The following is a 14,702-nucleotide window of genomic DNA, read 5'->3' as shown; positions in this document are numbered from 1 at the left end:
GTTGCCATTGAAGTCCATTGTGTGGAGAAAAATCCTGGAATGTTTTCCTCAAAAAACGTAATTTATTTTCAACTGAAGAAAGAAAGACACGAACATCTTGGATGAGATGGGGGTGAGTAAATTATCAGGAAAATCTTCATTTTAAAGTGAACTAATCATTTAAGCTGAACTTTCTATGAGTTCTGATGCAATGTCATCTGTACTCATAACCTGTTAAATTCAGACTTGTGAAAGCATCACTTCATACGTTGAGTATTTTATTTATGCAGCTGAAGATGTTCCGATGCTAGTTCCCATGACAAATGGAGCAAGTTAATATAAAGTTGTAGTGGGACGTCATCCAACCAGGTTACAAAAAGTTCAACACTAATTTCAGAGGAGAAGCAAATCAGCAAAATGTATACGGTAAGAGAAAATGACAAACATAAAAGCCGTAACTCTCCTCTATAGCCGAGTGATCATGCACATCAGATAAAGAAGACTCAGCACAGATCTGTTTTTCACTGATCCTTTCTGCTGTGGTCAAAGTTGTGCTAAGAGCTTGAAGTGCGTATGCCGCAGTTTCTATAAATAGCTTCCAAATGTGTCATCTTTGACCACATGCAATCAATAAAACCAGTCTTGCTGGTGATCGGAAACTTTCACAGCTGGCTGAGACGTTCTGCACAGAAGTGCATATTGAGCATAGGATTATTCAGTGCATGAGGTGGCACTTTGAAGTGATTTGGGTCACATCATACTTTGCTTTTCCCTGAAGTGAAATTATGTTAGTCAAGGTTTTATTGCCCCAAAAAAACATTGTTTTCCTTGACCATTTTCTACACTCTCCCAGCTCCTTATCCCAAAATCTAAATGATGTAGTGTACTGTACTCACCCTCAGGTGGTTTCAAACTTCTTGACTTTTTCTTCTGCAAGAAAATATATGCACTTTAACCAAAACTCTTCACACAGTGGTCACAACAGCAGTGAATGTGGGCTAAACTGTGGATGATTTATTATTGCTTTGGCACAGAACACATTCAAAGACTACTACTTTCAAAATACATGAATTATTTTCTCAGACTCAAACACTGCCAAAACTCTGTGTACCTGCAGGTCAATTTGCATGTTTACATAATTTTTCAAAACTGTTAAACTCAACCCTAGAATGCATAAAGGAGGACAAATTGACCCGGCATGCTGTGAATTTGATATTTATTGGTCGCAAGATGGGGAAAAAATATTAGTTTTGTATCACTACCCCAAAAATGCATCAAGGGGGTCAAATTGACCCGTATTCATTTCCTATGGAATTTTGTCCCAACACAGTATTTTTGGATACATTTTGGTCAGTAATCTTTTTTTTATTTTATTTTTTAACTTGGATTACTGGAAAAACTTATTTTGATTTTTTTACTTTGAGCCAAGAATATCTTCCTACTATATAGCAGATTAAATGCAGCATGTGAAATTAATAGTATGTCTGAATTCACAGTATTCATAAATGTACCTGGATAACCTACTACCTCTGCCATGATTCTGAAGTTCACATCCAATGGATGCGTTACTATTCATAGACCAGAGGAGCCGTGAATGGCAGGAAAACCACAAAACTCAATCTATAGCTCACAAGACTATGGAATATTTGTGTTGACAACTGACTGGGCAGCGGATCTGTAGTTCCCAGCATGCTTTGCAAGGGACTCCATTAGGAGAGTAAATTTAGGGATTAAAGTGTTATTTGAAGTGTTTCTGTAAAGGGAAATATGTTGTTGGTTAATGTTAGTGTTTAATGTTCAGTTATGTTGGACATTTAGAGGAGTTTCTGTAAATTGTTTTTAATTTTGTGGTTATCGTTATGCTGAAGAGTGGCGGCTGTGGGCACTCAGTGATCTATGCTAATGTCTGGAGTTATATTTTCATTATATACATTGTGTACAATGGTGAATGAAACCGCTTCTAATTGATTTTCCAATTAAATGTTTTAATTTAAGTTTGACAAGCATAAAAAGTATATACATATCATTTAAACTGTATTTGATAAAATTGAGTTGGACCAACTCAATTACATTAAATTGCATATATTTGTTTTTGAGTTGGGGCTACACATTTATTGGACGGAAAACCTACCCTCAATTAAATTGAGTTTGTCCAATGAGTTCTTTTTTTGAGTGCATAATATAAAACTGAATAAGTGTGGCAAGCAGTCGAGGCCGAGGGACCGGTGCGGTGCACAGCTGGCACTCATTATCAAATCACGCCACGGTCCCTCAGCCTCGGCTGCTTGACACAAACATCAAATTAGAACATTTCATAAATGTAGACATTTCTACAGTAATAGCGTAATGAAAAATAAATGTAGCTGAACACCTACACAGGTGCTAGTCTTTAAATTTAATTACCTCTATACAAAATGGGAACAATTTAATAATACTTGTGTAGTGTAATGGACCATGTCACACTGCAGTGAATTCAAGCAGGAGAGAGTAAAATTTAAATTTGTATATAATGCTACCAGTTGTTTTAGGTTTGTTTCAGTATTCTGAAAGAATGAGTTGATTCGAGACATGCATGACGTGTTTTAGTGCATTTTGAATGTGAAATTTACTGTTGTGCCAAGATGAAAGTTGGCAAGAATAATTGTGACCCAAATATTGCGAATTGTGTCCTAGCAACTATAATAAAAGTAATGAATCAAATAAAGAAACATACAAGTTATGTACAACTACTTTATTTCAATATTCGTACAAATTGATATACTCAGCAGACAGTATGCAGTACAACGCCCCCTAAATGCTTGGAGGACAAAGCACAACGCATCATCACAAACTCACTCAAGGCAGCGGTACAGTCAGCAATCGACAGGGAATTGCCATCCATTGAAATAAAAAGAATAAAGACCAATAACAATAACACTTCAGAAACAAACAGTAGTCAAAACAATATGATGTTACTGGGATATCAGCCCACTGTACAGAAGGAAAGGAGAATTTTTACCAAAAGCCTACAGGTTACTATAGTGCATTTAGAGGACCCATGCTGTTTTATACCTCCAGATGCCCTTTATGGTAAATATAACTGTTCTTTGAACGAGCTACAGATCTTCACTTCAGCTATTGGCTTGTTTTGGTGTAGCTGATTTCCCAAGCACAGAATGTGAAAAATAATGTACGTGAACTTATGTGCAAACCTAAGCAAAGTCTTCACTATTACGGGGCTTCTAGTCTAAAACTCAGTACAGTTCTCCATGTAAACAGAATCAGACTGATCAAACTGTACTTACCAATGCAGAAAGATCGAAAATTAATACTAATATAAATGTCTATATTGTACACTTTAAATAAGGGCATACTAATCAGTAGCTTTTTTGAACACTACAAATAGCAGACCGTCAATCAAAATCAAATCGTAATAGCTGCTGCCATACGGTGACACAAGTAGAAACCGTCTAACAGCCAGAAATCAGTCTACAAAGAGGAAGTGGTTTGGTCGTCTCTATAGTAAACACAAGGGGCAGGAAGACCTTAGAGAGAGCAAGAGAGGGAACGAAAACTCTCCCGCTACAGATGAGAATACCCTCTGAATGTTCAATATACAACAGCCACCAGCAAATATACACACAAGAAGCATATTGAGAGTGAAAATTAATCTCTGAAGGATGACACAAATATAAAAGAATGGAGTAATAAAGTCAATCAAGCTCAAGGTAAAAACATCAGCAAAAAAAAGTTAGTGTACGTCCATGCAGTGGAGAAATATTCCAATATATTAAATACATGGATTACTAGACATCAAACAATGCATCCCTTCATTAGACCCGGCTTTCGTTCTTTGTCTACTTGTTCTCAAGGGAACAAGTAGACAAAGAACAAAAGACAAAGACAGAGTGGGGAAAAAAACCCAAATTGGACAGAAAGCGGTCTGAGGTGCAGAAGGGCAACACGCGAATGGTGCCAGGTGAAATGGTGGCTCGGTTCTGGGTGCTTTAGCAGGACACCTCCATGGTTTGTGGTCTGGTCTGGTTGTCGTGCACTGGGCCGCCAGTGGCGCCCTCAATCTGTGAACTGGTATGTGCGCGGCTGCGCGAGCCGTCCGCTGAGCCCATGCTGGAGGCGGAGTGAGTGCGAGATCGTGCCAATCGGGTCATACTGGCAGTGGGCACTGAGAGAGAGAAGAGAGAAATCGAGCAGAGCTGAAAACATGTACAAACTAATGTTGCTGCATGACTGCTGGAGGATCCTGAGTGAAGGGCATGTGCTTCACAGGAAAGGCAGCTTTGCACTAGGATCCAAACATATGGAGATCCAGGAAGGGGAGAATAATGAGTCTCCTCAGAGTGAGTGAACTCCTGCACATCTGCTGACTAACACTGGACTGACTGAGATACTGTGACAATCTGAAATTATGGTTAATTAGAATAGTACGGCAACAATAAACAAGTTGTTTATGACTCGGACTACAGTTAATGTTTGGGCCTGTTTACACGTGGTCACCATGCGTTTTTACGATTTGTTAAAACGGTTCCATTTACACTTGGCCACATAAATGTGTCTCTGCACAACAAAGATAAATCCGATCTTCAATTCCCGTGCTATACGAGTTCACATCAATGAAATCAACAGATATGAGCTGCATTTTATTTATCATCAACTAATTTCAAGATCAAAGATCGCAATGGGTGCGGAGATCAGAACTGGTACGGTAATTTAGGGTGTGTTCAAACATCTAATCCCGGTCCGCTTAGCCTTCAGATACCGAACCGAAAGGTATAGAGATGTTCCCAACCTTATTGGGTGGCTTTTATTACGTATATTTCACGACAGAACTTACAGAACATCCAAAACAATGCTGTGTGCTGGCCTAAATGTGCACGTATGCACGTAGCCTACATATGACGGTTTTTGACCAGCTGAGAACTCGTAAAGAGCTTATGAAATGTGTAAAGGAGTCAAAATAGTGGCAGGAATCCCCCCGTCACACACACAAATGAAGATCTGCTGTGAGGAGATGCGGTTCTGACGCCTGTACCGAACTGTGATGGGAAAAATCACGACTTGACAAGAAAAAGCAGGTATTCTTGAGCAGCGATTATGTCCTTTTAGGGCTTGTTATCTTGTGACATGTCTTTGGACCGTGTTGCGTTCATATTTCATTCGAACCACAACAGAGTTTGTTTGGAAGTGGACCAAGACCCATCTTTTCAGCGGTCTCAGTCAGCTTGTTTGGTGCGCACCAGGGTTCAGATGGCAACGTTCGCACTTTCAAATGAACCGCACTAACAGAGCAATCGCACCAGGGTTCGTTTTAATCGAATCAAACATGCCAAGCATGAACATGTCCTGAATCTCACTACTTTTGATGATGATGATAGTATTGAGTGCCTGTCAGTACGTTTACATGGACAACATTACTCCGATATTAATCTGATTAAGGCCATACTCTGATTAAGAAACTACCATGTAAACAGCGATTTCTAATGACCTATTTTAGTCGCATTATCGAAGTGCATTGTAGACATGTACACACCTTAATCTAACTATTAATGTTGTGTAGGAATTTTCGCCGCATTTTGTGACAGGACACACACACACACACACACGGCAAGTGGAGAGGGGAGGGCTTTAGGGGCTCGAGCCCCTGCCCCTTTTAAAAATGTATCAAAAGTGCCCCTCGAATATTCTAAAGGCAACACCTTAATCAGAATATTGTCTAATTCAGAATAAGCTCAATAATTAGATTACTGCTGTCCATGTAAACGTAGTCAGTGACTTACTTTCAGTTTAATTTGCGGGATTTTGCGCTGTCATATCTGGCCTATAACATGCTCTCAACATTTTAGGAGGAATAAAATTAACATATGTGGTTTCAACAACCAGACGCATTTACACTTGTCCAGTTTTGTCTGGAATTAATTTATGACCACCGCCTGAAGTGGTTTGAGATCAGATTGAAATATCTTGAGAGGGGGGAATTTAAACCTGCTTTTTTCACGATCAGAGAAAATGCACGAAGTGACCATGTGTAAACAGGACATATTACGAAAATCTCAAAAGCCCATCCGTAACAGTATACTTTTTAATACACTACGATTCAGAACAAAGTAACTAGTATGCAAATTTGGGATTCAGACCTAGACACCTTAAGAACAAAGTCTCTTCTGAATACAGTCTAAATAGAGTGCTGCAAGGATGACACATTTTTATAGGCAAGCCCAAGAACTTCGGATAACAATGGTTCCCTCAACTAGGATTTTTCCATTGGTTTTTGGATTATTGCAGAAAATGGGCTCTGTGAAGCTCTGTGACTTATCAAGATAATCTTCACAGACACACTTTTACTGGTTTCAAAGCCTAAATACAATCCCCAGAAGTAAAAGGATAAATGTAGACTATAAACGAACTACACCACGCCGCATGACTTCAAGGTCACCATTACTAGATCAATCTTTCTTTAAAATCTACAAGTTGGAAAGTTTGCAAGAGTGCGAGTATAAACACTACATGGCTGTAAAAGTGGAGTAGTGAGTAGATTTTTTCTTGTGATGACGTCCCCAAAAACTCCTGTAGTCCCATTTACAGTAGCCACAGCCTTTTTCAAGACACGTCAAAGCTTAGAGAATCTCAAGTGGGTTATTACAGATGTATTTTATGTCATAGAATAAAATGGGAAAATTTCTAGAGCTTGTGTTAACTGCAGACCTTATTTCAAGCATTTAACCAAAAACCCATTAAAAAACCTATCGACTTTGGGAACGATGGAATTTCATTAATTCCAAATTGTTTCCAGGTTTTAGGACTCATTCCTGCAGCACTCTATAAATAAATCTCAGAATCCTGAGGCGACTCAACCACTGTTTGGACACTGCAGTCATTATTCTCCCATGAAGTAAAGAGAATCCTCATGTCAGGATCAAGCTCAAATTCATTTTTACCGTTGCAGCAAAATGAATAGTCCACTTCAGACAATGCAGAATGTGGCATGCAAAGTAAAGGCATGTTTCTAGGAGAATCATAAAAGAGCTTAAGATCTGTCGATTGTGGACAGTGTGCACAAACAGATTCTCTCAGACAGCTTATAATCATATACAAACATTGACAACAAACCCACATGTCTATTTACCATGCTCCAAACGTTGTGATGCAGAGACACAAAGACATTTGTATGCATGTGATTGGGACACGGACGGACGGACAGACAGTGAGTACAGGAAGCACGAGAGGTCGAGATGACAGGCTTAGGTGCAGCTAAAGGTGCTGGCTGATCTCCTGGTACCTGATTCGCTGTTCAGGTGGCTGAGTAGCACATGAGGGACTGTTGGCATTGGTTGTAGGGGTCAAGAAAGAAGATAGGGAAAGGGAATGCAAAAGGAGGAGGAAAAATATGGGACAGAGGAAAGGGAGAGATTACTTGGTAGTAGTTTTTGAAAGAGAGAGGATAGAGAAAAGGAAAGATTAAGCAGAAGCTACAGGAGAAGACGCAAAGGAAAGTAGGGGACGTTAGATTGGGTGATGGGAATAGCCTTGACAATTAGTTAGTGTTCACAAATATTTAAAACGCAAGAGGCCAGGGAAACTTTTCTGAATAGTTAGGATTCCCTTTTGCACATATCCGGTTATTATTTTATAAAGGTATTCAACTGAACTCAGCTGTCAAGGATATTCACTCCAAATCAAGACTTCACTATCACGGTCTCATTCATACAACACTTTAACCTAAACACAATATTGGTCTTGTTTCATATGTATTTTCAAACTGTGGTAAAAGACAATGAAAATCTGAAAGTACAGAAAGAGAAAGTGAGAGAAGCTCTGTAGAAGGGAAACTGTCTTCTGCTGGGATAGTCCCTCAAGAGAGCGGATTTTTGAGGGGTAAAACTAAATAACACACCCCAAACAGTAACCAAAAATAAAGAACAAAAGCACAGACTCAAAACACAAAGTGGAAATTACCGGTGATACCCTCCCTTCTACTGAAACACAAACAATGAATATTACGCTCTCCAAATGACTCAATCGGCATTCACTAATATTTCCATAGACAAAAGAATTACACCCCTACAGATGTAGGTTAGGTACTTTTCCTGTCTGAACCAAAAGCTTACATATGCATGAATAGTCAAATATTACTATAAGTTTATAGAAAAAGCCATTAAAATGGGGTGTCAAAATGCACAGGTGTTTTGCGATGCATCACATTCAACATTAAAAATGCCATGCATCGATTATGGATTTTAATAGTTAATAAATAGAGAAGAGAGCAATAATTAAAGGGGTGATGAATTGAGAAATCAACTTTCCCTTGAGCCTTTGATATCTAAAAGTTAATCGTGATATAAGAATAGTTTCAGAGCTGAAAACGTCCTTGTTAGTCAAAGAAAAGCTTTTATTGACACCAGGCCCAGAAACCGCCTGATCTCAGATTATGTTGACCACTGACGTCATAGGACGCAGAAGCACCGCCTCAATAACCGCCGAGCAATAAACATGCCGGTTCCAGCTCACGTGTGTAAGACATTACGTGTTTACTCACTTCATTTCACCGCAGAATCGATTGTAAACAAGATAGAAGTCGAGACTGGATTTGCAGACATATTGAGATTAAAACACAATGCTGTGCCTTCTATATTGGATCTGACAGGAACAGTGCAATATGTGAGTAAAACATGTTTTTTATATGTGTTAGTATTGCATTGTTACAGATCGTTTGATATCTATTGATGGCTGGAGAAGGTGTTATTGGTTAATTCGTGATCAGACTCGGACTTGTAACACCAGTGCTCGCAAAGCCCAACGTCTCGGGCTATGTGTTTTTCAGATGGGCTACCAAAACGTATCACCGGCCTGCCGACGGACTCTCTTAAATAGTGAAATAACATTGCTTTCTTGTTTGTGTGCGCATGTGTGTGTACAATTCTCGGTTACATTCACTGATCGGGCGGGCTTATTAATACAAAAATAACATTCCAATCAATCGCGGGTGGATGCGAGATGAATCTTTGTGTTTCTTTGATAAAGATATTTTGCAAGCCCTGTGAGCATTTCTCCAAACGCTTTCAAAACAATCCCCATTTGTACTGAGGGGAGCTGAAGCTCATTAAACATGCAAATCTTATCCAATCCTAGCCGTGGGCGTTTACTTCCAAGTCTTCAGAGCGGCACGCCCATCAAAACCCAGTGTTTATCGAGAAAGCCTCAAAACCAAGGCAGAAAATAGCCTATTACTTATTCATTATGATGTTTTTGAATGTAAAACCACGCAAACATCATAAGTTGACCTCAGACAACAGTATTTTTTTTTTTTTAAAGCCAGTTCATGACCCCTTTAATGCATATTAATAGATAATTAATGCAACATATGCATAATCTAAAATTCATGAACTGTGAATGTAAAATCTGGTCTGGTCTGTTGTTTTATAGTCAGTAATTTTTTTTTTCTTTTCATATTATTGATAGTTTAATTAGTCAATAGTATCATAAATTATAGCAAAATCATTGATTTGAACTCACCACATTTCAGAATCACTTAATTTAAAAATAAATAAATAAATGACCAAATTTCAGAATCACTTATAATAATGAAGTAAAGAGCAAGTTTTTTTTTCCTGGTGGAGGGCTGTGTTTTTCAGTAGAAACACAAAAATAGACTTACAAAAAGGTCAAGCGATCTCAGGATTAGATTGGCGATTATGTAGGAGGAATGTGACTAATCGCGTCAAAATGTGAGCATTTTCAAATGAGTCAGGCCGCTTGTGATCACGTTCCTCTAACGCTCAGAACACACCTAATCACTAATAACTGTTGCTAGTCATGTTGAGTATGTCAGACAGAAACACTCTCTGAAGGTCAAATCAAAAGCTTAACATGGGTGCACTAGCGCTTAAAAGTCTGAGTTAATAAATACTTGCAATAAAAAAAGGATACATTAATTCATCAAAAGTGACTAAATCAACAAAAAGTGACATTTATAATGCGAGACGTTTATTTCAAATAAATGCTATTCTTTTGAACTTTCTATTCAAAGAATCTTGAAAAAATGTATCATGGTTTCCATAAAAATATTGAGCAGTACAATAGTAATAATAAGTTGATAGTAAAAATAATGATAATAAATGTTTCTTGAGCAGCAAATCAGCGTATTATAATGATTTTTGAAGGATCATGTGTCACTGAAGATGCTGAAAATTCAGATTTCATCATAGGAATAAATTCCATTTTAAAATATATAATAAAATAGAAAAACATTTAAAACGTATTATTAATCATTTATTTTAAATTGTAATAATGGTGCACAAGAACTTCTTTCAACAAATATTAAAACCTAAAATCTTACCAATCCCAAACATTTAAAAGGATAGTGCTCTTTTAAATGAATGAGCCTGTTGGGTTTTTATTATTATTATTGGCAATAATGGCAAACAAAGCCTAAAATATCGATACTGTTGACAGAATACCACTTGCCGGTATGTTAAAATGTTTTCATATTGGTGTTAGACCCCTTAAAGTGAATGCATATCTGTAGGAGCTTATGAAAATTAGAATGCATTTCATTTTCTAGGTGTGTCAGGTGCGATTTGCATAACTGTACGTTAACATTAATAACCATCTAAATTGTTTAACAAGGCAGAGGATTTCGAGAGAACTTTTGGGATTGTTTATAGACTTGCTAAGACCTGTGTGGAAACAAACCATTACTTTTGCATCAAAACAGTAAGTTCAGCTCAGTGCTGCAAGAGTTTAGAAATCACACATTTCACATTTAAATCACTGAATAGAAGCCTATTCTGAACATAATCATTCAAACGTTAGACAGAGCTGAATGAAGCTGAGGTCTGAACGCTTGAGGTTTTTCAGCAATAAAGTTTCCATGCTATGCAAACCACTGTGCAGTCAACGGATCTTTAAGGGCACAAAAGATATTAAACCTGAAGATTAGAGAAGGTTTGTCACACAAGGCTCATGCCACACATCATGCTCTTAGGAGGAAGACTAGAGTACTTACACGCTGAAGAGCGCATCACTGAACAGCCACACGGAAGACAAGTCATGTGTTAGTGCAGCCGAGGGCTGATCTGAGACCTGCTTTACTTAAGAATACTGGCCTGATGCTTTTGTAGCCAGTCAGATCAGCAGTGGATAAAGATTATGGTTATCATCATGTTCATAACATCTGAGGGCCCATTTTTCTTTGAACAGGCAGGGTTTGCTCTCTCACCCATATTCCTGCTGCTGTTAGACGTTATTATATTTATGACGTACACTTTTAAAGCACTGGGGACACACAGTATGTAAGTTGAGATGATGCTGACATCTCTCTAACAACAAGATGCTTTCAGACACGAAATGCAAACGAGACAAATTCATACGAACAGTGAAGATAAATATAACGTAAACTGAGAAAGATGATACGATCAAACGTTCAACATTAAAGTAGGCCTATGAGAAGAGAAAGAGGACAGATACTTACTGTAGCCCATTCCCTGGACAAAGTACTTGAAAGCCTCAGCAAGTTTACCCGGCTAAAAATAGAAAACATCCACATTTAATACAAGTCAAAACTATGTCAAACTGATGCTGTGGCAGACATAATGGTGTGTTGTCTTTTATTCTTACTTGGACAACTTGGGGCAGTCCACCACAATCTGCCATCTGAGGAAAGGAGGAGAGGACAAGAATCCATTTAATAATTAATTCTGTCAAACTGAAAGCCCAAAAAACAAAACAGGGATGCAAACTCATCAGGGGTGAAAAAGGTGACAAAGAAGGGATCCCCAAAAAGAAAATGATTAAATATTATCTTTAAAATGTGCATTTACAGTCGATTTAGTTCCTATATGTGGATATAGGACAGATATAACAGTTTAACAAAAAATCTCTCTCGTTTTCATTTGTCCCAGGCCACAATGACACTCTTGTTTTTATGTTTTTAACCATTCAATACGACTAAATAGTAAAACGAATATTTTATTATATTATGCAAACAGTACTATTGTACTGTAAAATAAATAAATAAATAACAAAAGTAAAATTACAATACTAATATTCATCAATTTCTGCTAAGAAACTTTTGTTTTCATTTCAACTACCTTTTCCCTTCTCCTGTCCAGTAAAAAATAAGTTTTTTTTTTTTTTTTAACATAAAATAGCTTCAAGTTTGAGATAAGAAATCTTGGGAAATCTGATTCTATGATAAAAACAAAAGCAAATATCTGCCAACTTAATACAAATTTGTTCTTGTTTTAAGCATGAACTTGCATCATTTTGTTAAATTTCTCAGAAAACAAGACTTAATTTTCTTCATTTTGCATGTCAAGTAAATGTATCTTGATTTAAAGATGTTTTGAATTTGTACTGGGAAAATAAATCCTGAGGAAGAACATTATTCTTGAAATTCATTTCATAATTCAATTCTTTGAATTATGAAATGGACTCTGCTTTAATGGTTAGATTCAATTTTACTGACTTTCATTCATCTTCAGAACACAACTGAAGATATTTTTAATGAAATTGGAAATATTTCTTTCCCTCCATTGACAGTCTAAGCAACTACCACTGATGCTTCAGAAAGTTCATAAAGAGATCATAAAACTAATCCATACGAATCGATCGGTTTATTCCAAATTTTCTGAAGAGACTTGCTCGCTTTATATGAAGAACGAAAGTCTTCCGGGTTTGGAATGACATTAGAGTGAGTAAATGATGACAGGATTTTCATTTTAAGGTGAAATGTCCCTTTAAATGTCCTGACCTACTTTTGATTTATTCATCCAAAATTTGACAAATTCAGTGACATTCTGCATATACAGTAAATTCAGTCTTAATGAATGGATTCTGCAATCCGTCCACATTTTCTGGATAGCAGAAATCATATGGCCCTAATTTGATGCCATGATATTGAATTTAAGAAATTTATAAGGCCTTAAATTATGGAAGGTCAAATTAAGACTTTTTAAGACCTGCGGAAATCCTGCTATACTTATTTCTATACTTTTACTTATTTTATCTCTACTCATTTCTCACTAAATGCTAGATGGAGTCATACAGCAGCTGCAGTTCAAGTGCATGAAAGTTGTGCACAAGGTTGACTGGCACAAAGTATTTTATGCATTAAACTTAAATGAACTTAAAGACAATTTAGATTTTACAATACAAAGTAGTATTTTGTATATGAAATACTCCCCATCCCTGCATAATGACACAAAATATATATTGGAAACAAAATGACAACATTTGCAGAAAGGTGACAAGATTGCATCCCTGAATCAAAACATCGTTCTAGGAGGGGAAAAGCTGCCATGCCTTGAGTAAAGTAGTCTTGGTTGGATTTAACCTCGAGTTGCATTCAACCTGTGAAAAAAACAGATAAAAATCGCACTTGGTCAGTTTAGAAATGGAACTGAAGGTACGGGCAGATAAAATGACCAACTCTGCAATAAACCAAACTATTTGAAGTGCCACCCTTGTGTTTTTAAAAGGCAAACTAAGTAGGTGCCACACCTTTAAGCACATAAGCTTTTACCCTATAAAGGATTTTAGCACAGATGGAATTGCTGTATTGGTCTGTACACTCTGCACATGTATGGACCAGATATCTTGACTTAAGTGCGTAAGCAATCAGTAATTTAGGAGTGCTTTACAACAAACAAAAGTGCATAAGATGTTATCATGATTAGCCCCTTGTCGGATGTGATGTCACTTGTTACAGTCCGAACAGAAAAACAGTGCAAGGAGACATTGAGATAGAACACACTGAGCCGCTTAGAAAGCACACTGTGTTCTCTCTCACTGGCTATAGACGCAATGGCTGTGTTTTTCATTAGTCACTCACCACAGCCTCTACCGCTGGTGATGTGTCACCAACTATTAGCAGGGAAGGACATCTAAACAGCAAGAGAAGAGAGACATAAAAGTGTAAGGAAGAGGAGACACCATGATTTAATAGCCAAGAAACAGACAACCAATTAACCTACTTCAGTGTTTTGACTGTATCTTCATTAAGTCCCAGGATGGGCCTCTCAATCTCCAGATCTCGCCGACTATAATAAGGAGAAAACAAACCTGTTCAAGATTAGCTCATATGACAATTATCACTGATCAGTGCGTGAATCGGTCCTAGATCAGGGTTTTGATAATGTCACCTGTTGTAGGATTGGCAGAAAAGAGCCAGGTTGTCCTGATTGATGTCCTGAGCGATGTGCAGACGGTATGTTTGAATGATCTCCTGGTTCTCTGTCAGCTCGTCCTGAGGTACACAAACTCAGCTTATGAACAAGAGATGTTCTGAGAGAATTATTTCACAGATGCTGTGGTGAATCTAATATTTAAGACCTACTGTGCTGAAATGGTGTGCCATCACAATGTCAACTAGATTGCTGGTCCATCCAGACAGCTAAAGCAGAAACACATAGCACAAGCTTTAGATGAGACGTTGAAGATCATACAAATCTTGTTCCCAGCACCTCCACTGACTTGAGCACTTTTCATTATTATAGCAATCTGACCTCTAAGGTTATTATGTGCTTTACAACAGGGAAAACCTTAAGAAGATCAAGTACACTAATCTGTTGAGAAATCTGAAGTATGGAGGAATGATTAGAGTTAGCTTGTAGCTAATAATAGAAGTATAATATATAAAGTATTTTTTGGGAATAAATATGCATAATAGTCAGTAAATAAAAGACAATAAAATCGAATAATTACATGATTCCGAATAAATTAAAATGCAA

At 37.4% G+C, this 14,702-nt stretch overlaps 1 protein-coding gene across 3 annotated transcripts in view; it reads right to left on the bottom strand.

Moving 5' to 3' along the window:
* Window positions 1-1,364: 1,364 nt before the first annotated feature.
* Window positions 1,365-14,702, bottom strand: part of ndrg3b (ndrg family member 3b) — an 85,401-nt gene continuing 72,063 nt past the window's right edge. For all 3 annotated transcript variants that reach the window (XM_079801900.1, XM_079801901.1, XM_079801902.1), the window contains 8 exons: window positions 14,309-14,365; window positions 14,115-14,218; window positions 13,947-14,012; window positions 13,805-13,856; window positions 13,276-13,323; window positions 11,590-11,625; window positions 11,444-11,495; window positions 1,365-4,141 (listed from right to left, as the gene is read on the bottom strand). In XM_079801900.1, the coding sequence (XP_079658026.1) occupies window positions 3,966-4,141; window positions 11,444-11,495; window positions 11,590-11,625; window positions 13,276-13,323; window positions 13,805-13,856; window positions 13,947-14,012; window positions 14,115-14,218; window positions 14,309-14,365 (591 nt within the window). In that variant the 3' untranslated portion in view covers window positions 1,365-3,965. The remainder of the gene's footprint in view (window positions 4,142-11,443; window positions 11,496-11,589; window positions 11,626-13,275; window positions 13,324-13,804; window positions 13,857-13,946; window positions 14,013-14,114; window positions 14,219-14,308; window positions 14,366-14,702) is intronic.

This window comes from Gobio gobio, assembly GCF_949357685.1.
Source record: "Gobio gobio genome assembly, chromosome: 21".
NCBI lineage: Eukaryota > Metazoa > Chordata > Actinopteri > Cypriniformes > Gobionidae > Gobio > Gobio gobio.
Note: the sequence above shows the minus strand (reverse complement) of the source record. Positions and strands in the feature narration are given on the sequence as shown.